At 50.6% G+C, this 23472-nt stretch overlaps 1 protein-coding gene across 2 annotated transcripts in view; it reads right to left on the reverse strand.

The window, feature by feature from the left end:
* The window catches only part of SIM1 (SIM bHLH transcription factor 1), a 46694-nt gene extending 26133 nt beyond the window's left edge, over positions 1-20561 (reverse strand). The window contains exons 1-8 of one of the 2 annotated variants that reach the window (XM_064508821.1): positions 19753-20561; positions 10400-10482; positions 9301-9390; positions 9044-9152; positions 8827-8912; positions 7424-7623; positions 7208-7314; positions 6551-6698 (exon numbers count right to left, since the gene is read on the reverse strand). In XM_064508821.1, coding sequence (XP_064364891.1) covers positions 6551-6698; positions 7208-7314; positions 7424-7623; positions 8827-8912; positions 9044-9152; positions 9301-9390; positions 10400-10482; positions 19753-19927 — 998 coding nt within the window. In that variant the 5' untranslated portion in view covers positions 19928-20561. Of the gene's footprint in view, positions 1-6550; positions 6699-7207; positions 7315-7423; positions 7624-8826; positions 8913-9043; positions 9153-9300; positions 9391-10399; positions 10483-17018; positions 17423-19752 lie in introns of those variants that run through there. The other variant, XM_064508823.1, reaches the window with a different exon arrangement.
* Positions 20562-23472: the final 2911 nt, after the last annotated feature.

The following is a 23472-nucleotide window of genomic DNA, read 5'->3' on the forward strand; positions in this document are numbered from 1 at the left end:
TGTAGGAGGACCACTGGGGCTGATCCCCCAGAGGGACTTAAGCATCCAACTGCTATAGTGGGTTTCACAAGCCTCATTTGTGCCATTAAAAGCACTGAAGGGCAAAGTAAGGATAAAGCTTTAACTGCCCCTCCAGGAGGAACAGATGTGCTACAGTGCATAATCCAGTGCCTTCACATAAAGTGAAGTCTGTGGCAGTTTACCTTAAACTATAAACCATGGCATTTTAGGCATGTTTGGAGTCCCCATAGTGGACCCTATAACTTCCATCGATGGAGTGAGGCAGGCAGCTGGAGATAGTAATTACTTCACTCATTGCAGCTAAATCGGCTGTAGAACATGGCTCAACACCAGACAATGGTTTTACAAGATCCGTAACTCAGTGTTTGGAAAGAGCGAGTTTCCAAAGCCCCGTAACAGCCAGCACACTGAATGGGAGAATGATGAAGTGGAAAACATTTGAAGTCGCATTTGTTTCTTGGAATACAGACATTTATCTGCAATCCTGAATTTCATGCCATGCGAGACATCAGTATGCATACATTTAAACTAATGACTGGGTATTTCTGTGGATCTAAGCTGCAATCCTTTAATCCTTACTCTAGCAAATAAAACTTTCTTCATATGAGCAGTGACTGTAGATTCTGGCCAACAGTTTTAGTGCCTTGGCCGTTACAGCCACCTGGTTTAAATACAGACATAGGAATTTGGAGTGAACTAAAAAAATGGTAGCTAAGAAATCCTCTACAGAAACAAAGAAGAACTGGAGAAGCATACTGTGGACACCTGGAAAGTCCTATCTCCTATTTGCAAGAAATATATAAACAATGTTGCGAGGAGACACATCTGCAATAAAAACTAGTGGTGAACAAACAGAATACTGCACTGAGCAGCTCAAGAGGAATCCTTTTATACTTCTTTTCTTTGAGAGATATACTTCCAAAGTGTTGTGATTGATTAAAACAATCGCATTACATATTTACATCGGTAATCAAATCACGTGAATGATGGAAGGCTTTCCAGTCTTAGGAAAAGTACACTTTTAGTAGTAGATTGAACAGACAACATGGGACCCGGGCCTGTGCACAGTTAAGCAAGTGGCAGAACTCCTAGTTCGTATAGAGAAATATAAAGGAAAAGCAGCAGTACAAATGTGGTTTTTTCTATCATTTCTAATTATTTAAGGGAAAATACAATGCCTAATTAAAGTCTCTAAGCCTGATTTCAAGTGTTAGAGTTAGATAGTTAAGCTTACTCCTATAAGTAGCTCCATTAATAATATGAGTAAAGGTATGCAGAATTATTTCTGCAAGCAATAACTTTCCCAGTATATTCACTATCCTACGCACTTGAGTGAAACAAGATAACACGTACCTACCTCTGACTAAGGACAGGACTCTGGAGCCGTTCCACACAGATAAATTTGAGAGAAACAGTTAAGAAAGATGGACTTATAGGTATGGAAGTCTAGTTTAGTCTCCTATTAACTAGGAAGAAAAAGAGTTTGGAGCTGGTCTCGCACAGACAGACCAAAAAGAGGATGTTTATGGAGAGCTCTGGAAATACTTCATTGTGTCTATCCAAAGATCTGGGGAGAGCCTTGCTTCCTCCTGACACGTAACTTCCCCTAAAGCCTGCTTATTATGACAGTGGGGGAATATTTTTAAACTCTGACCCATCAGACAGAGTGATATCACATTCGTTATACAGTTATTTTAAATCTGGTAGTACACAAGGTTATAAATAGTAATAAAGTTAAAGATGAACTGTGTAGATATAATTAATGGTCAATTTACTCTAAATTACATTAACTACATCATTAAGCAAAATATTTGTCAATATGGCAGTTATTTATGAGATAATCTTTCAAGCAAATTGCATACTTCTATTTGTGCTTCTAATTGGCCAGTTACATAATATGGTGTGAAGAGGGCAACTGGAACTTTTATGTGCTATATCATCAGAACAGAGATTAGTCACAATGAAGTATTTAATCCATCTTATCTGTATATGTTACCATTATTGCTATTCTTTTAAATGATAAAGAAAAACTAAATAAATGTATAAAGAAAAGCCTCCCTTGCTTTCTCTAAGAACAAATTATTTTAATATTTGCTCATGCTCAAAAAGTCAAAGGATGTACACTTTGCATTATCCATTTGTTTAAAGGGAGATTGTTTGCAATCTAAATGTAAACGCAAGTTCAGCAGTTGCATTCTCTAATAATTGACTCATACTTGAGTCTCTTTATGTGATAAACATGAACAGCTAATAATCAATAATATGGCAACAGTGTGTACAGAACAAACAAGAAAAGAAAAAAATATTCTGTGTCCACACTCACATATGCCAAGCGAAATACACAAGAAGAGCAAATCTGTGTGCTTTAAAGCTGCAATGCTTAAAGGTCATTCATATTAATTTTTGACACACTGCCATTACACAAAAAGTAACCTTGCTAAAATGCCCTTGCCACCGTACCCTATTTAGCTCAGTATTTATACTTATTAAAACCTTTTGTTCTCAACCCTGGAATTTACCCACTCAAAGCTTGGGATTCATGGACGATTGAAATGGCCCCCTTTGTGTGTGTGTGTGTGTGTGTGTGTGTGTGTGTGTGTGTGCACGCGCGTGCATACACACATATACTTTAAAGTATACTTATATATATATATACACACTACATGGAGTGTGTATGTGTGTGTATATACACACACACACATATCACATATATATATGTATTCTTAATGGAGTGGATTTTTTTTTTACCTTCTGCATAAACTGTGTCTCGTTCTTTCCGTTTTTCTCATTATCCTTGTCTAGGGGGGTGGGCAGCTACAAGCCAAGGGACACAAGCTCTTCCTGCTCAGCCCGCACTGACACTGACCCACTGCCACTGGGCCAGCCCAGGCAGACACTTGTGCCACCCGGTACCTCTCCTTTCTAAGACATCACAGCTGACTCCAGTTCTTCCAAATGGTGAGAAAAACCCCCTTACACCACAAGCAAACTGAAAAGCTTTCTGAGACTTTCCCTTGGTGAAGAAGTACTGTGCGAGGTGACCAGGGGCCCGTCTCTTCAGCACTCTCAAAAACCTGTGCAGTATCTTCCAAATATCTTATTATTTTCACCCAAATTTAGTGAAGAAGACCGGTATCCCCTATTTTCAAAGGAACCTTTAGCGAGGGGCATGCCACCTTTTCAGCTCCACCACAAACATGACTCTTGTTATTTCAAACATAAAAACGTTGGTTTGCACCTCCCTTGCTTTCTCTGTGGAAGTCAGGAGACTTCCATACACAGGAGTCAATATTCAAAGAACAAAAAGTGCCCATCTTTGCTTTTTGCAAGCACATTTTTCCTAGCTCAGTTTATAACATGACTAGACAACAACTGGCAAACCTGCATCTCTGCCAAGAACTGCATCTGCACAAGTGGCTCCTCCATATATCAGATGCTGTGCAAAGTATGGAAGGAGCCCACAGCACATGCTCATACATCTCATCTGTTCCTAGTTTAGTAGAATAATCCAATGTCATCCTTAAGGAACTTCTGTAGTTGCAGGATTTATATTGGAATAAAATATATTAAACATTTGCAAACTTCGAGTGCTACAGGACCTTTATTCGGCTTTCCTGGAGGGGGGCTTTCCTCGTAACAGAGGCAAATGCCAAGTCCCCACAACCTCTCCTTTCCCCCTACATTTTCGCCACCTACCTTCCCCATCTGAGTGACAACGTGTTGACCCTGATTTGTCATTAAGACGATTAACCCCACCCTGAGCACGGGGAGCTCAGCATGCCCTGTCCCGCTCTCCTAAGGGGAACCTCTCCCTTGCCACAGCTCTCCTTCACCCCAGGTTATCCCTTTTGGACACTAGCTAGATCTCACTTTTAAAAGCCAGCCATTTGTCCATTTGCCAAGTCCCTGACCCACGGCAGAGCCTGATCTTCTCATTTATTTTCCGAGCGGCAGGCTAGCTGAAGGTCAAAATATGATCATAATAAAGCGGCGGCAGAGGCTACACCAGGCCCCTGGACTTGGCGCGTTATTAACTGGTGGTAGCGCTGCCGCAGAAGAAAGCAGGACGCGATCTGCTGCTCTGCAGCGCACTAACGAAGACAGTCGGGCTGGATTACACCTCGAGGACCCGGACATAGCAAAACTAGATTTCAGAGTGGCCGTGGTGCCCCCGCAGCCTGCACTGCAGCCGCCCTCAGCACACGGCAGCTGCACAGCCGGTAACAGAGCTCGCAGCATCCACCAGCTGCCTTTGACCTCCGCGGGCTCCCGGCGCGCCCGCGGCCCGTGCGCGCTCTCCAGGCGGGTAAGCGAAGAGCAGGAGGGGAGTCTCGCACCGACCCATAGCAGGGTCGCTCCGTGGGGTAACCTGCTCCTCTAAGGAAAACCTTGAAAGAAATACAGCTCTCCTACATGCCAGTCTGGTGAAAACCGGTCTAAATATAGACTTGTTTTTAAAATCCATACAAACTCGGGGGTAAGCTGCCGCCAGCGAAAACACAGGAGGGCGGCTGAGGCGGGCGAGTCGCGCTGCTTCTGCCCCGATGCCGCCCCGGGGCCGCAGCCGGCTCTCCGCAGCGCTGCGGGTAGCCCGAGCCCGTTAGCCACCCTGCGCCGCCTTACTAGCCACCGCGGCAACCGCGCGCAGCCGGCGCCTGGCGGGATGCACAAGGCGCCTCGCCGCCGACGAGCAGCCCCCAGGGCTGTGTCCGGCGGGCACGGCAGGAGCGGGACCCACTGCCCTTGCCTTGCTGGCGCAGCGCCGAGCTATCCCGGCCGCAGAGCTGGTGCCCGGTGGTCACCCGGCGAGCAGAGGGCAGGCCGAGCTGGGTCCCCAGCTGACATTAACCTGACCGGCCGGGAGGCTTCGCTCCCGGTCGCGTCGTTCAAGGTGGCGCTCCGCGATCAGCGTTCGCTGTTCCGGCGTTAAAGCGGAGCAGAAGTGGCCGCTAATCTCGGGTGCTCGTAGGGAAACATGCAGAGTTGCTGATGGAAAACCGCTCTGCCGCGCTCGCCGCGTTTGGGTTCCTTTTCCTCAGCGTTACGACGTACTGATTGTACCACTCCGACACTGCAGTTCCTTATTCCCCTTAGGCAAGTGCTTCCACTTAACTGAGAAGGGCAAAACCGAGAAATACGGAGAGGGACGTATAGACAAAATAGGCAGGTATGGAACAGCTAGAATAGAGGCGATGGGTACCCTTCTCTGCTGATCCACAGCTTTGCAGCTGCCGGGTATTCCCCCCACTCCCGCACCCCTTTTTATTAATCAATTAATCAAAAGGATTTGCTTTCCAAGGGAATCAGGGTTCACCCTCTACACGGGAGCGCTGACCGAAGTGTGCGCTTTTTATGCAGGTGCAATGATACCTGTCGACCCATCTAACAGCACCGTGCCTGCTGTCCCCCTCGCGCACTGCTGGTGATCACCCGGCGATGCAGGCGCGGTGACCCACCTCGCCTCTCCCACCTCCCAGCGCTGCTGCCTGCAGGACCCGGAGAGGACCGGAGCCTTTGCCCCCGCAACGAGCCACTTCAGACTGGGACCGCTTCAGCCCGTCTCACACTCCGCTACCAAACTACTGCCACCTGCGCCTGCACTAGACCCGCAAAAGCAAAACTGTTGTGCTCCCGCAGCAGCGATTTTAGGAGAGGGGAGGGAGCGTCTCTCAAGCGTTTCCAGCAGCTACTCCAGAAGCAAAAGAGAGCAGCGGAATAGAGGAATATTCAGCCCTAGAATCAATGAGGTACCACCAAACTAACAAGTCTTACGATGCTAATGAAGTATCACTGCTGCCGCCAACAGCTACTGATGTATCCAGAGAAAATGCTAATAATAACAATAACAAATCCTTCAAAACAGTCTGACCAAGGTTTTTCTTCCTCACTAGGCCTGTGTTTTTCGGTTCAAGCAGCATAGCGAGAGCATAACCTCACAATCTAGAAATACAAGGGGATGCGTTAAGATACACAGTATCTGCGCATTCACTCTGATTTGCTCTTTTAATTCTATTTGATTTTTTCTTTTTCTTTTTTTTAAGTTTAGTTGACCCTTCTGGTCACCAATTTTCTTTGTGGTTCACTGTAAGGATCGCTCTCCAAGAACAAAAAAGAAATCTCGGGGCTTTGATAGAGACTCTGGATGAAATTAAGAACTTCAAACTCCAGATTTTTGAAAAGAAAAACAGATGTCCTGTTTGTTGAGTATAAATAACTCCGTACGTGGAAACCTTTTTTTTTTTTCTTTCGCTGCATTAAATTTTATTTAATGCTGGGTGCATTTCGACTGTTTAAAAAAAAAAGGTGGGGAGGAGGGGAGGCAGCGAAGTATGTGGGTGACAAATCTTTTCCCCTGGCAAAAGCGAAGGAAGCAGGCGGACGGGAAACCCTTCATCTAGATGAAAGTGCTCAGTGTGTTTCCTCGCAGACCTGGCGCAGCCGCGCTGGTCGGCGGGCGGGGGCGCGCAGCGCTGCGCGGGGCGCGGGGGGCTCGGCGCAGCGGAGAGCCGCCCCCGGGGGCTCCACTTACGTGAGGACGTAGTTGACGCTGACGATGCAGTGGGGCCGCGACGAGCGGCTGTTGTGCACGATGGTGGCGTAGCTCTGCACCCACACCCAGCCGCCGTGCTTGGCCAGGAAGCGGTAGTACTTGGTGGTCACCTGCCCCTTCACCAGCACTGCGGAGACAGAGCATCTATCCACGTATTAATGTCATCGTGATAGCGGAATAGAGAACAGCTCTCCGAATCGGGCTCGCTATTGCAGTCAAAATTAGATACACTGACAAAGTTTGTGAGAGTGGTGGAAACGGAGCAAAACTTTTGAATTGCGCTGGCATGGCCTTTTGGAGCAAGAAAAAGGGGGGTTTTCCTAACCGGAATTTGAAGTCAATTGAATGAGGTTTGTGCAGGGGAGTTCTTGCTCTACCACTGGGAGCTGAGAAGGAAAAATAAAAAAGCTTCTTATTCCAGTGCCGAGCCATTTCTCTCCTTCCTCCAGCTCCGCGTGCAGTCTCTAAAGACTTGCTTCATTAAAACCTGCTGGAGGTTTTGCTTATTCTCCCCTCCAGTGAGCTGTTTTTTTCTCGTTTCAACCTGAAGGTAAATCCTAACAAAACCGCAGCCCATCTGTGGAGGGAGAAGGAGAGGGCCGGGGTGCGGGGGACGGGGCAAGAACAGCTCCTTACACAAGTGATGGGCGCATCGCAGGTGGAAGGTGTCACAGCCGTGGACGTGGTGGTAAAGGGTCTTCTCTATCAAGTCCTGGGGCTCGTAACCTGTTAGCTCAGCTACCCTGCGAGAGACACAAGCAGCAAATACCGGTGAGTGACAGGACAGAGGAAGAGGCCTGCGGGGAGGAGAAGAGAAGGGCTAAGCAGATTTGAAAATAACCCCTGTTCTACCTGGAATCTAAGAATATAAGCTTCATATCTAGGCTGGCCCGGAACATGAACATGTTGCTGTGAAGTTTGATTTCCGTGACGGCGCTGGGCGGCAGCGAGTGGCCCACGGCGACCAAGCCCACGTTTTGGTAGCAGCCATCGAAGGGGGACATGTCCAGGCTGTACTGGCGGATCTTCAGGTACCCGCTGCAGTGGATGACCTGCCGGAGACACCGAGAGCTCAGGGCTGCCTGGCGCAGGGAGAGGGTCTGGTGGAAGAGGCATCCCGCAGCCCCGCGGGGGAGCCAGGACAGGCTCCTCCACCGCCCCCAGGCAGCGCAGGTGGAGCCGGCGTCTGCCCTGCCGCTGCTGCCCTGCGCTGAGAGCTGCGCCGAACAGGCACTGCCTGTGGGATTTCCCCCTTTCCTTTTCAGTCTTTCTTTCTTTCTTTTTTTTTTTTTAATGAAAGTTCAGCACTGATCTAAGGCCCATTAAAGTCGTGGGGATTTTTTTCCAACCGACTTGTGTTTTTTGGACCACTTCCTAACTACGCTTTTATTATTCTTCTAAAGAGGAAAGACGCGGAAGTGCCAAGCCAGTTACAACTTCGTAATGAAGAGTGTATGCGTGTGAGAGAAAGTTTACATGTGTGCGTGTGTCACATTTGTAAGATATGTCTATTATACAGACAGAGCAGTTTCATAGCCGGAATGTATTTTTGGACGCAGATCTAGGTATGTCGCCTAAATGCATCCTTGCACCTCGGTGCTGCGGTTTAGGTATGCCTCCCAAACGAGTGCTTGCCCATCTCTGTACTCCCGATCTTACTTCTCTGTTACAGCATTTCTTCTCGGAGCTGCTCCAGCGGGTGTTTCCTTGCTATGGTGCATCGTGGCACAGCAGCTCCGTGGAGACAGGTAACCGCAGCTTCCCGTCATTGCGCGGCTGCCGCAAGAGTGCAGAGGATGCAAAAGCCCGGAGCAGGTAAGAGAGCGGGGGGCGCCGCCGGGACAGGGCAGTCCTGAGCAGAAGTAAAAGCCCTGGGGCCTCAGAGCTGCCTCCGGAGCTGGCCAGCGTCGCCCGGCAAAGCACTGAACAAACACAGCGTTTGCACTGTGTCACCTTGCAGCTCCCCCCGGCACCGCGGGAGCCTCCGGGGTTACGCGAAGTGCGTTTTAGAAAGCAAAACCAAAAGAACCAAACAAGCAAAAAAACCCACGGGGACCTTGCCAGCCGCTCGGTTTTGTGGCTTGCGCTCGTTACCCTGAAACTCCGAGAAAAAAACTGGCTCTGCACCACATGGGAGGGCGCCGGGCTGCGGCAGCCGCCCCGGACAGCGCGCCGCGATGCAGCGCACGGCGCTGCGAGCTGGGGCGGAGGCTGCGCGGCCCTGCGCGCCCGGCCGCGGCTTCCCCAACACGCACCTTGTAGCCGCCGCAGGTGAGGCCCGCGTTCCTCTTGGCCAAAACACACTTCATCCGCAGGAAAAAGGACCGCTCGATCTCGTACTCTGCGAGGGGGCAAAGACGGAGCGCGGCGGTGAGCCGCGGGCGCCGCCGCCCGTGCGCGCTCCCGTCCGCAGCCGCGCAGGCCCGGCGGGGGCGGGGGGGGTGGGGGGCGGGAAAGCGCGCTGTGTTTTACCCTGCACAAAGTGAGAGTGATAGGGCTGGTGGGCCGTGAGCACCGCGGTCATCTCGTCGTGATCGGCGGGGTGGATGTACTCGTAAATGCTATTGCCGGTCAGCTCTACCTGCGAGAGAGGAGGAGGAGGAGGAAGAGGAGGAGGAGGGGGGTCACCGCCGCCGCCCGAAGCCCGCTCGGCCCCGGCCCCGGCCCCGGCCCCGGCCCCGGCCCCGGCCCCGGCTCGCCCGCGCCGCCGCCGCCGCTCCCCGCCGTACCTGCGACAAGCCCAGGTGCACCGAGGCGGTCTCCGAGATGTACATGATCTTGCCATCCGGAGCCACAACAAATATGAAACCGTCCAACGTCTGGAGGAAAGGGTGGAGAGAGTGATACGCTTGTGTATATCCGTGAACTACCTGCCCGCGGGGGTGTTTTAGCAGACGGGTATTGCCGTGCAGGCTGTGGTGGTGCAAAAAGTTGGAAGGAAACGGGCAAGTCCTGAAAGGAAACCCTCTAAAGCGCCTGGACAGGGATACAACCCGCTTCTCAGAGGGGCCCAGCTCAAAAAGTCCTGCTAGTGCATAGTGCCTAGGAAGCACCTAAGTCAGCATCTCCAGAGCTCCCAGCTCCTCTGCGATGAACACGTCCACACGAGAAATCCTGAGTACATCTATCCCATTTCAAATGGCAGAAGAGCTTTTAGCTCTTGAATATTTGCTAAGGAGACTTTAAGCGAGCAAAGGCGATCTAAAACTCTCCGCAGTGTAAATAAAAGTCTGAAAGGGACAAGACTATTTATCAGGCACGTTCAGCAGATGTTAATGGGACTAATTTGTGTGCACGGAGAGTAACATGGGCCCCAATCTATTAAGGCCACACAACCCCGCCAAAAATACGTGATTGCGGTAATCGCTAATATTCCTTAATTTTTCAGATAGCAGCGAGTTTTCCCGTGTCCTACTTGATTTGTGTTTATGCTCATTTTCGTGGCTATTCACCTTTTCTATCGAGGACAGCCTCCTCCAACCTGCCCCCACAGGGCATTTCACCATCTCTGCTGTACCCTGAGGTCCAGCACATTGCCAGGACTTGTCACCTTGTAAATAAGTTTTGGGAAAGTCAATCCTTCTGCTACTTTTTGAACCCCTCTCTCCAGACCCAGTGGTGGGGTAAAGGATACCGAGGGACCAAACCACAGTCCTAATAAAACCCGCGACATTACACCACGATGGTTCATATTTCTAGAGCTTCCCCCCTTTTTTGACTAAACACGTGAACAGTTAAAAATTAGCCAAGGTGGCAATTAAAATCTCAGAAGAGGGAACGATTTCTTTAATCATTAATACCGAATGGCTGTCGTTTCCAGACCAGTACCTGCAAAAGGTGGGATCCCAGTTCCCGTCCGACATTATCCAACGGGCTGGTCCGACTAGAATGGCCCCAGGCTTCTCCGAGTCCTGTTTGTTTAAGACACAGAAAAAGTAACGTGAGGAGATGAAAAAATGACTCATATTGGCCTGCTGGAGAGGAACTTTCCTCTCAATTTTCTATGCGTATTCACTTTAAAATATATATACACGTAATCCTTGGAAAGCTAGACAGATTTTGTTGCACAGAAGAATCTTCCCTGGGTTTTTTTTTTTTAAGATCTAATTCCCGTGAGAGGAAAATACCTATTTTGGCGTTGGTAGGAGAGTTCACTTCTAAGACCTGCGTGAATGAGTGTCCCAGCTAGAGTGGCCATGCAGCGCAGCCCGTGGCTGCCAGGAGATGCCTCCCTGAGCTCCAGGGAAAGCGCTTTTCTTCCCAAGCCCCCGAAGGGCTCCTGGCCAGCGCTGAGAGCTCTTTGGAATGAAACAGAGGGGGGCGTTGGGGGAAGCCTTTGATGTCCAGAGGAGGATGCGGTTAACGTGGCACGGGCAGAGAAACCCTGCGGAGGCTGCCAGGCCGGCGGTGTGCACCACGCCGAGGCAGGAGGACTCGCTGTCCTTGGATCCTGCCAGCACCTGAGCGTTATCTGCCCGAGTTTCCTGCTCCGGCAAAGTCAAGCTTGGCCACAGCCGAGCAACCAGCCGGCAGGCTCTGGCCAGGGCGCGTTTAAGGATGGGCTCGTATCCCTGCTCGCCAGAGACCGCTTCCCAGTTTGACCTCCCCGTCTCCTCGGGGCCATCCACCTCGATGGAAGATTTGCATTTATTTATTTGGGGAGGGACGGAAGGAGGAGGGACCAGATGCGGCCCCTCTGGCTCTCCGTGAGTCCCGTCTTAAAACGCATCCTTTTTTTTTTGTTTTTTGGGGGGGATATTCCCATCAAGCCCACTAAAAGTAAACGGCCTTTTGCAAAGCTTAGTGCAGTTTCACGAAGCAGCCCGGGCAGTATATAAACGCGCTCCTGAGTTCGTCGAGATAAGTCACTGTGGGACGAAATGGGCCATCTCCCTTCCTGCCCCATAAGCCGTGGTCTCCGCAGTTCAGCCCCCACGGGCCGAAGGAGCCGCTCAGGGCTGGAGGAGCTGCCCCCAGGCAGCCCGCGAGGGCTCCAAAAAATGAATCTCTCCGGACCTGTCTAATGTTTCAGACGCCGCTTGTTTTCTCGTATGCAAAGTGGGGAGGCATAAAAGCCAGATGGAAATCACTCTGCCCGAGTAAAGGTATTTATGGGCAATGCCTTTTAACAACGTTGTTGCTGAAATAATTTAAGCGGGACAGTTAAAACCTTTTATGCTCACGCCGTTAAACGAGGCTTAACCCGACAAGCACAGACATTAAGACTGAGTAAAAGGGAGGGAAAACCCTGACTGATGGCCGGAGCGCAGCCCGCCCGGAGGAGGCGAGGTCTCCCTCCCGCCGGGGGCTCGGGGGAGGCAGCACCCCGCTCCCCGGGTGTTTCGACGCGCACTGGCGAGGTGGCGACGGCAGAGGCAGCAGGGACAGCCCTGGGTATCGACCGGCCCCGCACGCGTGTCCCCAGCGCCAGGGCCAGCCGCAAACAGTATCCTTGCCATTAACCCCCCTGCCGGTTCCCAGGGCCCCGGGGGCTTTTTTTTCCCGACTCCTTGGGCTTCGCTTTGCCCCCTGCGGTCCTCACCGCGCCGCCCTGAGGAGCGCCGAGGCCGGCGGAGGGTGCGCGGGGCTCCGCAGACAGCTCCTGACCGCCCCTCCCGGCAAGCCTGCCACCCCCCCGCCGAAATCCTGCCAGATCCTGCACAGCTCCCGGGGAAAGAGAGGAAAAAATAACCCTGCACACTTGGCTCTTCTGCAGCATCTTGGTTGCCCTGCTGGGGCAGGGGCAGCCAAGGGCCGCTCTGCACGAGATCTCCCCACCCGGAGGGAAATCTGAGTGACAGGTTTCCAAATCCGAGCTCCTCGCCTATGATTTAAGTTGCTTATTAATCTAAGTTTACGGCTTTAATTATTCTTATCCTAAAAGGGAAAATAACCCGACCTCTGCGGGTTAATGAATAGCCCGTCGACATTAGAGGTTAACTTCTTTCAGGAACGCAGTTTTTCACGGAGCACTGAGCTCTTCTTTATGTTTCAGGTGGAAACCTCGCGCTGTTTGGCTGTGTCTGTTAATGTTTTATAATTAAACGTTTTCACTTGTCTACCTGAACCGGCTTTCTAAATCCTATCACATGAAATAGTTCTTTGTACTTCACAGATGTTTCAGTACTTTCAAGTCGGAGGCTATTTTTATTCATTGTCAAGCCCATCCTTTCCCAAATCTACAGACTCTCCTGATGTCCTTTAAACTCTCTTTTTTAATTTATACGAGAAAAGCTCTCCATTAATATTCCTTTTATTATTTTTTCTGTTCTTTCGCTTTAACATCCAATTTCCTTTATCGAGGGGGCAAACTGTGATTTCTCGCACTTGACCTACCGCAGAAAATTCTGCAAATCCTTTGATTGTCTATTTAAAACAAAACAAGGAAATCAGCTCTCCCTTTTGCGTCAGGATTACGCTGGAAACAAGATCTAAAGATTCTCTTGTAATTTGGAGAGCCAACAGAATAATAGGTTTGGAATAGAAACAAGCAGCTTTGTGAGAGGAAGGATAACTAAATCGTTTTTAGGCAAAGGATTTTCCCAGCTAAAGTGGCCGAAGACAAAGCAAAACATAATCTATTTTGGAAGATTTCCAAGATATGCCACATTAACCTTAGTAGATAAAATTTGCTTTCCTCGCTGAGTCCCCTCCCCCACCGAAGTCTGGTTTATCATATTTACATAAGTAGCCTTAGAAGGGATGTATCTATTATGGATCTAAGGAGCTGGTGAGCTCACATTTCATTCGGCAATAGAGGTGAAGTTTTACTGTTGCTTAATACTTGATGCATTGTAGAACCGTTTCCATTTAAATACCCCCGACCCATGGATTACCTCAATGCACCGGCTGCACGGGCTTTGTAATTTCCTGAAAATGAGATTTCGATTTATAAAACAAGAAACCAATTAGTAACCAAATGAGGCGAAGTAGATCCACTAAAATTGACCTAATCCCACAGGCACTATTTAGGCCAGTTCTTGGCGGATGAATGATGAGCCACCGCGTAGCGTAAACTCAAGGCATCATCCAGCTGTGTTATTGCAAGCAGCAAAAATAAATGGATCGAGATTTGCTTTCGGGATGAATTTTGTACTCTTGACAAAATACAGATTATAGGCTCCTATGTAACAATCTCCTCCACTCGAGATTTTTTTTTTCCTAAGAACAAAAACAATTTGGGCCATAAGAAAGTGTCCACCCTTAGGAGAGAAGGAAAAAAAACAAGCTAGAGCCAGGCTCTGGCTTGGTTTGCTAACAACAGTCTGGTTCCCAGCAGCGTGCGCTGAGCAGCGCCCATCCTGCTCGGGAGCGAGCGTGCTGACTCGTCGCTTCTTCCAGCAACTTCACGATGGAAAAACACATTTTAGAAGTGTTAAAGCTTGCAGAAAGCAGCTCAGTCGGTTTCGTGGGCTACCTACATTGGCGAGTTCATGTGAAACGCTTTGTTTCCGGCCGTGCCCAGCACTAGGCAAGGCAGTTCCCGCTAGCAGACTACCCCCTAAGCCGCACAAAAATCAGCTGCGGGCGCTGCGGAGCGCGGCTGCTGCGGCCCCGTCCTTCCCTCGCCGGGGGCCGAGCCAAGCCCCGGTGCCGGCAGCCAATGGCGGGATGGGCCGGGTGAATCGTCCCTGCCCAGCTGCCAGAAGCGCCTCTGGCCCGAGGAGAGGGGGAAGAGATTCCTCCATCGTTGCTAATTTGATCTAGGCGAAGAGCGAGGGAGGCGTAGGGAGATGAGGCTCCCGAGGCCCGGCGGCTCCCCGGCCCCGGAGGGTCCCCGGGCGCGCTGTGCCCCGAGGCGCGTCCGCAGCGCAGAGCCGCCCCGACCCCTTCTTTGGTCCGGCGGCAGCGCCCGGGGCGGGGGGCGGCCAGGAAATGTGAGCCCTTATCGGCTTCGTGGTGATTTGCTGCCTTTTAAAAGTGGTTACTACGATTTCCCCGAAGGACTATCCGTCATGAAAGCTCGGTACGATCCGGATTCACCGTGGCGAGAACAACGACGGAGCGACCGAGCGGAGGTCCCCGTTTAAAAAATCACTTAGTGGCTGGCCCAGCCTGGGCTCCGCGCACGCTCGGGGGTTCTTCTGGGGGGGGGAACAGACTTCCCGGGGCTCGGGCCCCCGGGCCCCCCGGGGACGTGGCCCCGCACCCCGGCCGCCCCCGCCCGCCGCCGCCGCTTGTGGCACCTTCGCTTTGGGGAGAAGCCGGGGGTCGGGGGGGGGGGCTGCAAGCGCTGGGGAGAGGGAGGCAGCACCGCTCGGCCCCGCTCCCGTCGCCGCCGAGGGAAAGTAAATAACAGCAGCCTGGACAAAAGCCGCCCGTCCTAGCGCCCGAAAATCAAAAAGGCAACTGGGTGTTGTATCAGGGAATTAGACTGATCCGATTAACCATTTAATTAAATAGCCCGGTATCAGCGCTCTGTTTCGCCATCTCCTAGCATCCAGCCCGACGCCTGACAGGGCTGATTTCGCAGTTAATTTAACAGGCAGTGGTTAATGATAACTTAAAGTCTCGGTCAAATGAGGCTTCTGTGGAGTAGCGGGTCGTCGTCGGAGGGTTCACACGAAATGCAATAAGCTATGGTGACCAAAATGCTGCTCATTTCCAAAGCCTGCGGATGCCATTAGTAAGGTTTTGTAAAGATTTATTATCTCGGTAAATCATATGTATTCATTTGAAGCGAAGATAAGTTAGCATCCCACTTTCCTTATAAAATAATAATAACGGAGCAAGGGAGTCCCGTTGACTAAGCAAACATCCCTATTAAGAAAACGGTAGTAGAAACAATGCCGAGACTGATTCAATCTAGAAACTAATACCAACATTTTGTCACACACGAGGTAATGAAATTGTGTCCTGAAACACAAACAAACGGAACCATGCCCAAACTAAAAAAAAAAAAACCAAATGCAGAGAACCTTTTCAAATACCACCTACTTATTTTGCTCTATACAAAGATGCAAATTCAAATTTCTCCTATTTCGAAGAAGCTGTGGGGAGAACTGTTCGCGCCAACACACTTGCAAAAATACACTATTCATACAGAAGCTGAAAAAGAGCCTCCAACATTAAAAACAGTTGTATATTACTAAGAAGGGAGAGGATGTTTCTAAAGAAAATATGATTTTATCCACTCATGTATGCTTTCTAACACATAAATCTGCTTTTTCAACTATCATGTTAGGAGTTTAGTTCTGCACTTCACATTTTAAGTCCACATCAAAACTGGAATTAAACACAGAGAAGCAGCGTGGAGAGTAAACTGCAGCTTAAATGAGAAAAACTTCTGTAAGAAAATAAACACTGAAACCTAATGCTCAATCATTTCCCTCAGCAGCAAGAAAAACAGCATTAAATCACCTATCCACGTGGGAAACGGATTTTTTTCTGCTAGTCTCTTACCCCTCTAAAATAAAATAAGATTAAAGGTTTCAATATTGAAATGTTAACCATCATGATTCGACGAAAGTTTATTTAAACAAAGCCTCTGCTTTTGTCTGGAAAGTCAAGCGCCTCTCTGCGCGGAAACGCTCTATCTTTAGTAGGACAGAAATTGCAAATGGTCCTTTCCCCTAGCAATCCAAGAAAGGAAATAGCACCTTTAAGATATTTCCAACTAAGAAATAATTTATTGCTTCACTTGTTTTTTGTTTGTTTTTTGGTTTTTTGCTCCCTTCACTGTTGATACTGGCACAGTAAAGAACTACCCTGCTAATTACAACGACCAGTCTTCTTTTGAAGGAAAATTATTTTAGTCGTTCGCCGGCCCGATGCCTTTTTCAGCAATTTTCTGAGGCTGCGTTACTTAACATTAACCGTTTAATGTTAAACTGCAATTTTAGCATTATATCGTGGCGCCGCTTTTTTCGGAGAACGCTGTCTCACGGCTGAATTCGTTAGGAAGTTCCGCTTAAAAAAAATATCCCCTGTGTTTATCCTCCGCGATTTAGCAGATCTTCAGTTTTTCCAAAAGCTAACTGAACGCTCAAAACTACTATCTGTCTCGCAGGCTCTCTTCTCCTGAGATACAAGAGAGTTTTGGCTCTGAAAGCTGCCTAAGCCGCTGATTCCGTGTACATACGTATGTATGTACGTACGTACGTACATGTGTATGTCTATATATGTAGGAGCCTTTTCGCTTCTGACAGTTTTAGTCTGCTGGAGATTCAGTGAAGTGAAATCATGGGTAGAGGGAACAAACTAAGCGTTTTAATAGCTCGTGAGAATCACATAGCTGTTACGAGAGAAAGACGCACCTCATTCAAAATCCCTCCTCGATACACTTCCTAACTTCATATACGTTCATCAAGTTTTTTCAATGTAACGGCTTTGCATTTAGATTTCCAATAGCGAGACGGAAACTGCATCCTGATTACTGCCTGTCTGACTTTCCTGGCGTTTTGCTCACAGAAAACTCCCTTGTTTCAATAACAAACCCGAGACCTACCTAAATCCTCTGCATAGGAACCTTTCCGACGGGAAAACATGCGGACAAATGCACGCGGATCATTGCCGCCCGTCCCCAGCCCCGAGGTGCGCGCCGATGGGGTGTGTATCTTTGTGCCCAAGGTTAGTTACCCCGGGGCCCCGGGCGAGCACTGCCCGGGCAGGCGGCAGCTCGCTGTTCTGCCGGGGAGGCGCGGGGTAGCCGCGCTGCAAGCGCAGCTCGCTGTCGGGGAGGCAGCGCTTCGCTGTCCTCACACCGCCAAGACCTTTCTCGGTCTGTGACACGTTCCAGCGTGCTCCAGCGCCTCCTGCTACCTATCTCTAGTCTTTTAGTCAACCCCCTGGGCCTGTCCCAGCTCTTGGCTCTCTTCCCCCAGGGGAAAAATAAGCAAACTCCCCCATTAGTAAATCTATCCAACCGCCAAATCCTTCCTCCCTCTTTCCGAAAGGCTTTCGCTCGGAGTGCATAATTTTCCCGGCTGCCTCTACCTGTCCTCCCATCGCCACCGTGCAATGACTTTTCGCTCTCCGGGGGCACCGGAGGGCAAAGATCGCCCCCGTCCTCCGCGCCTGCCCCCTGCAGCCGGCCGAGCCGCACAGGCGCCGCCGCGGAGGCAGCGCGCAGCTCCCGAGGGTCCTCCCGCTCCTGCCTTTTCCTTGCCGTTAAGGCCCCCACGGCCGCCCAAACCGGGGGAGGGGGGGGGGACCCTCACGGGCGCTCGCAGCGGAACGCGCAGGGAGCGCGGCCTCCGCTCCGGATGCAGTGGCTGCGGACGGGCAGCCCCGGACGAGCCCTGGGGGGCTGCTCGCCGCCTCCCGGCCCTGTTAATCCGCCGCTTCCCCTGCATGAGGCTGCGCGGCCTCCAGAGCCTCGCCGAGCCGCCGCCTCCGGCCCTTGGGCGGCGGCGCCTGGGGCGCGGAGCGCCGCTGCCCTGCCCCGGCTGCTCGCAGCCTGCGGCAGCACCAGATGCCTCCCCTGCTCCAGCAGCCTGCTGCTCCAGCAGCCCTAATTGACGAGACCCGCTCGGAATCACGCCGAAAGGCAGCCTGCTGAGCCCGCAGGAGCTGGCAAACCACGGCTAATAATCCTTTTAGGAACATCGCGGGCATCCGAGTCTGCGATAGCTTTTTTTTTGCAAAGTATGCGTTGGCGGTATGAAGGACAACTCGATCTCTTTTTAAGCAGGCGACCGCCCCGCATAATAATCTTCAAGACAGCAGATCACCTATAATAGGGAACGTGCCTCGATGGGGTTTTTATTTTTTTTTTAAGATTTCAGATGTTACAGCTTTGTTTTATCCCCTTTTTGGCCCTAAGCTGATCGGAGATATGGAATATTTTTTAAGCTGCAATTTACAGTTTACAATAGCTGTAAGCTCTATTGCAAGCTGTACTAGATTGAAAGTTACTACTATAGACTTTAGATACATATTCGTTCATCTATAACACTGGGGGATATCTTCCCCTGTCCAAGTGATTACCAGAATGCATATTTACCTTTTAAAAGTAGAATTAATGCTTCACAGGCTTGCTCAGACAAAACACACACAAAACGGACGTATACCCACGCTTTGTTTGCAAAACACGATAGACAGATGGATAGACAAACAGAATGACAGATTCGAGATATAGCTGGAGAAAACATAGGAGCACATGGACTAGGTGATCTCCAGAGGTCCCTTCCAACCTCAACCATTCTGCGATTATGAAGTTTCCTACCTTTACACTCATTTAAACGAAAGAAGTAGCGAATGTTGTTATTAGGTTGGAAGAAACCTCTCAGTACTTTTTCTTTCATGCAGCTGGGCTGATCTAAATAAAAGATTCGTGAACTATTTTTCCAAATTATTTTTTCTACTCCTTATGAAAGCAACAGACTGAGGATACAGGTGAACTTTATTCCGACCTCCTTAACAGTGTATGCTGTGTGTTTTTCTTGGCAGCCCATCTAGAAGCCCCAAGACTGTGGCTTTAAATCCTAATCCTCCTTAAAAGCAAGGCGTACTCAGAACAGGTCGGGACGCTAAAGTTGGATTTTGCAAGGCAGGCAGGACTGCTGCTCCTGCACCACTGCCTGATGGCCGAGGAGAATCAGACCCGCGCTCTGATCCGACGTTTGCGTCGTTAAGGGGAAGCTCAGAACGTCTGAGTATAAAACTTCTATCAAAAATTTCAGAGGCCAGTTAACACCCTCGAGCTGCCCTAATGATCTGCAGAGCGAGACACACCACATTTATAATGCAATTAAGCAAGCCTGGCGTATTTATTTAAGTTGCGTGGGTCTGTGTGCGCTAAGCAGGGTACCTGCGAAGCGTACCTTTGCTCCATACTTGAACTAAGGCTTTAAGACTTTGCATAGACTTATGTAAATATTTACCCATATATTAACTCCCCCCCCCCCCCCGTAGTACAGCTATAAATATGGGTGAATGATCCCCTCTTTTGTAATGCACGTGCTTCGCAGGGGTTGCGGATCTCACAGACTGGGAAAAAAGAAACTCGTGTTTGCTTTAGTAGAACACGCAGCAGAGCTCAGTGTCTTCAAGTGTTGACAAAAGCACTGTAAGTCCCCAACCAAACCTGCCGTATGAACTAAAGTGAAAGTATTTACGACAGACAAAAGTGACAGTGGAGAGCACCCTGCCTCCGAGCACACGACCCGATGCCATTGACTTAAAAGCAAGTGATACCTGGATTGGAAAGGAAATACAGGCGAATAGTCATTCCCACCTACCTTCCGGAAAAACCACCCTCATTTTTAAATAGCTGGTGGTGAGTCTGATTATGGATGCTTTGTCCAGCTGGGAGGTGATAGCTGAGGGCAAGGGCAGTAATTTAGCCAGTTCATAAAATTCACTGTTTTCTTTCTCCCGCCTAGTCCGGGCAGCATTTTTGGACTTCTCTTTCATCGTGTTTTTTTCCCCCTTCCTTCCTACAATTTAAGCTCCACAGATTCATCCAAAGGTGGAAGGGAAACTTTCAGCTGCAATGCGTCTCTCCACAGCGTCAGGCAGCGACTTCGAGCGCAGCCATCGCTCTGCAAAATCGTTCGCTTGCGTAAAAAAATGAAGCAAGTATTGAAGCCCAGGGAGATGTTCTTAAGAAATAGTCTCTGAGAAAGAGTCAATCGGATGGGAAAAGCATTTATCCAATGCAGCTCAGTGACTCCAGGCAACTGCAGGGAAAAAAAAAAAAAGCTAGAAGCCTGAGGCACCACACAGCAACCAAACGAGGTATTTCTGGCCTTTTTTCCTGCTCGTGGCGGGTAGCGTAGCTCCTCGGAAAAGGGTCATAGTAATCCCGTTTCTCCCCGCGCTCCGCCGTCCATCCGCGGCCTGCACTGTCCGGCCTGGGGCTGCCTCCGAGAGCGCTGCGGGCTCCCGGGAGCCTCGGTGGAGACAACAGCAGAGTCCTGGCGTGAGGGACCCGTCACCCGGCGCCGGAGTGGAGCCCCGCTCCTCACAGCCTCGAGAAACAGCCGCCGGCGGGTGTAGTATTTTCTCCCACCAGAGGGGAAAATAAATAAATAAATAAATAAGTACGTGAAGAAGGGTGTTTTCACGCCCGGCGCGCCCGAGGAGCAGCCCCGGCGGCGCTGCCCTCCCGCAGCGCTCCCCGGCCCCGCCGTGCGCCCCGGCGCGCCGCGCACAGGCGTTGCCGATCGCGGGGCATTTCTGATTTTTTTTTGTTTGTTTATTTGTTTATTTTTCTTTTCCTCGGCCGCTCTCGTCGAGGCACGGGGGGCGGGCTGCGGGCCCTGCCGCGACCTACCTGGAGTCCCCGGGCCGAGCAGCCCGCGGCGGGGCGCGGAGCGGAGCCCGGCTCTCTATCGGGCTCGGCACCAGCGGCGCGGAAACTTCGCGCCTGTCACCGCGGCTCGCAGCGGCGGGCGCGCCGACATCGCCGCCGCCCCGCTCCCTTTATCTGCTCTCAGGCTTCTGCCTCGCACAGACCGGCGGGGACGAGGCCGGCGCTAATGAGGGGTCCCTAATTTGAGGCTGGGAAATGCCTAATAACTTCTTTATCGCTAAAAGCCTTTTAGCACAACTTCATCTCTCCCCCAGCCGCAGCATGGCCCTCCCCCCCCCCGCCACTCACGGACCCGCCTCGCCTCCCATTGGCCGCCACCGCCCACCGCCCGCGCTCCTACTGGTGGAGGCGCCGCCTGACGTCACCGCGCCGCCGGCACACACCCCCTTGCTCCCGCCCCGCCCCGCTCGGCCCCGCCCCCTGACCCCGCGGCTCCGCGCGCCCTTCGGCCGCCCCGCGCCCCCCCCCCCCCCCCCCCCGCGCGAACCTGCCGCGCTAGGGGTGGGCGGCTGTGCGGGGCAGGGGGAGGCTGCTTTGGAGGTTTTCTTTCCATTTAAAAAAATTATTGTCTATTTTATTTTATTTTATTTTATTTTATTTTATTTTATTTATCTTTTGCGCTGGCGGCCGCGAAGTCTCCCCGCTGGGCTTGCGGTGCTTCGGCGTTGCGCGGGGGGCCGTTTGGCCCCCTCCTCCGCCTCCTCCTTTCCTCTCTCCCTGCCCCGCGGCCGCTCGCCAAAAGCGTGCTGCGGCTCGGCCCAGGGCCGGCGCGCCGCGGGGCAGCGTGAACTGAGCCGGGGGGGCGAGTAGCAGGGACAGCCGAGGCGGGAGATTTTGCAAATCTTCTTGGTACACGCTAGGGAAAAGTAAGAAAGAAAGAAAGAAAATAGACCAAAAAGCTCCTGTATCACAACTCAGCGACACTTTAAAACTGCCCGCAAGGAAGTGTCGACGAGGAGGTTTCTTTCCGGGGGAGGGAGGCTCTCCCCAAGCTCGCTATTCCCCTGGAAAAAGCCACAGACAGCTTTAACTGCTCACTCCTAAAAAGAGTAGGTAGAGCAAGAAAGAATCTGGGAGAAAAGAGAGTCTTAGAGCCTTCCTTAAAACCGTCAGGGAGGCTCAAAACCCTGGTGCAATTGCCAAAGCAGTCGGTGAAAAGTCGTGAAAAGAGTTATTTAAAATTAAATTGCACCGGCAAGTCAATCGTCCAAATATTTCAAGTCAGAAGAAACGGCATTGGTTCCCGAAAGGGCAAAAGTAGCCTTTGAAATATGCCATCCTTGCTGCTTCACGGAGTGCTGCAACTCGAAGCTCAGGCTTGCAGTACCGACAGCCTGCTCACTGCTTATCACCTTAAATCTCGCTTTGGTTAAAAGCTTTCTCCGTATTCATCGGAGTAAATAAGGAAACTAAAGAAACGATAGAAGGAGAAGAATTCAAGAACTCCTCTGGGTGTACAGACGTCTGCCAGCCCCAGAGAAATGTATCCACAGAGTCTCAAATGCTCTTTTGCTTGTCCTGTTTACCGAAGCAAGCCGTTGTTAAACAAACACCAGCGCAAGTCATTTAGTGAAGGTATGGATTAAAAAAAAAAAAGGAAAAAAAAAGGACTCCCCCCACAGCCACGTCTTAATGCGATCTTTGCTATGGAGGAAGGTGATACCGGCTTTAAAAAAATATATTTCCTGTGTGTTACTGCTGTCAGGTGTAAAGTGTTTTTTTTTGGGGGGGGGGGGGAAGGGGGGAAGACATCTTCCTCCTGGTTTTCATTTGAGGCAATTCTCTTGCTAAACGGCACTGACGTCTCTTAGGGGGTGTTTAGACATCTGGACAACAACTGGACTAACACTGTCAGGTAGCTCACGAGTTATTTGTCAACATGAGCGGCGGAAAGTGCCTTTTATAACACCTCTGTTTTGGGAAAAACAAATAAATCAGTTAGATACACTTTTGCTAATTTATGCCAGGGAAACATGAGCAGCTCGCTCCCTGCACTCCCCATAATCGCGGCGCGGACAGCAGTGCACAGGGAGGCTGGTTCCCGGCGTCCCCAGGAGCCGGTTTCTCCCGTGCCGCTCCCGAAAGCCGCCGCGCTTCGTCCCGCGGCACTTTGGGGGAGCCCGGAGCCCCGGAGAGCCCAGCTGTTGTCACATTCAGATTTTTACCGTACCAACGGTAGATAAAGTACAAGATACTAAAGGATCAACGTATAGGAGGCAATTATTCAGCTTTCAAACTTATACTAACCATAGACAAAACCGTCACGTTACAAAATTATTAACACCGAGGTCAGTGTCCTAACATTTCCTAGCAGATTTCAGGAGGCAGCTACCGAACGGCTGGAGAATTAGGCTGTTTCAGAAACATCAGCCTTGTTTTTCTTCGACAAAATATGTGACTTTTGGAGGCAGATATCAGAGCTAGCAGTGCCCTGCTCGACTTATACAGAGAAACTCAGTCTCCTGTAGCAAAATTAGTATGGGAGTTTTCATATCAATCAAGAGCCCGGTGTCATTCACGGTGGGCTAAGCAAAGCTAATGCTGTGTCCCGATGAAGCTCATTTACCCGAGATTGTGTTGTTTAATAAATAAAGCGAAGGCAGCGCGCCGAGACGCCTGCGCTGGGGCAATCCTCAGCGCAGCA

The sequence above is a fragment of the Dromaius novaehollandiae genome, chromosome 3, assembly GCF_036370855.1.
Source record: "Dromaius novaehollandiae isolate bDroNov1 chromosome 3, bDroNov1.hap1, whole genome shotgun sequence".
Classification (NCBI taxonomy): Eukaryota; Metazoa; Chordata; class Aves; order Casuariiformes; family Dromaiidae; genus Dromaius; species Dromaius novaehollandiae.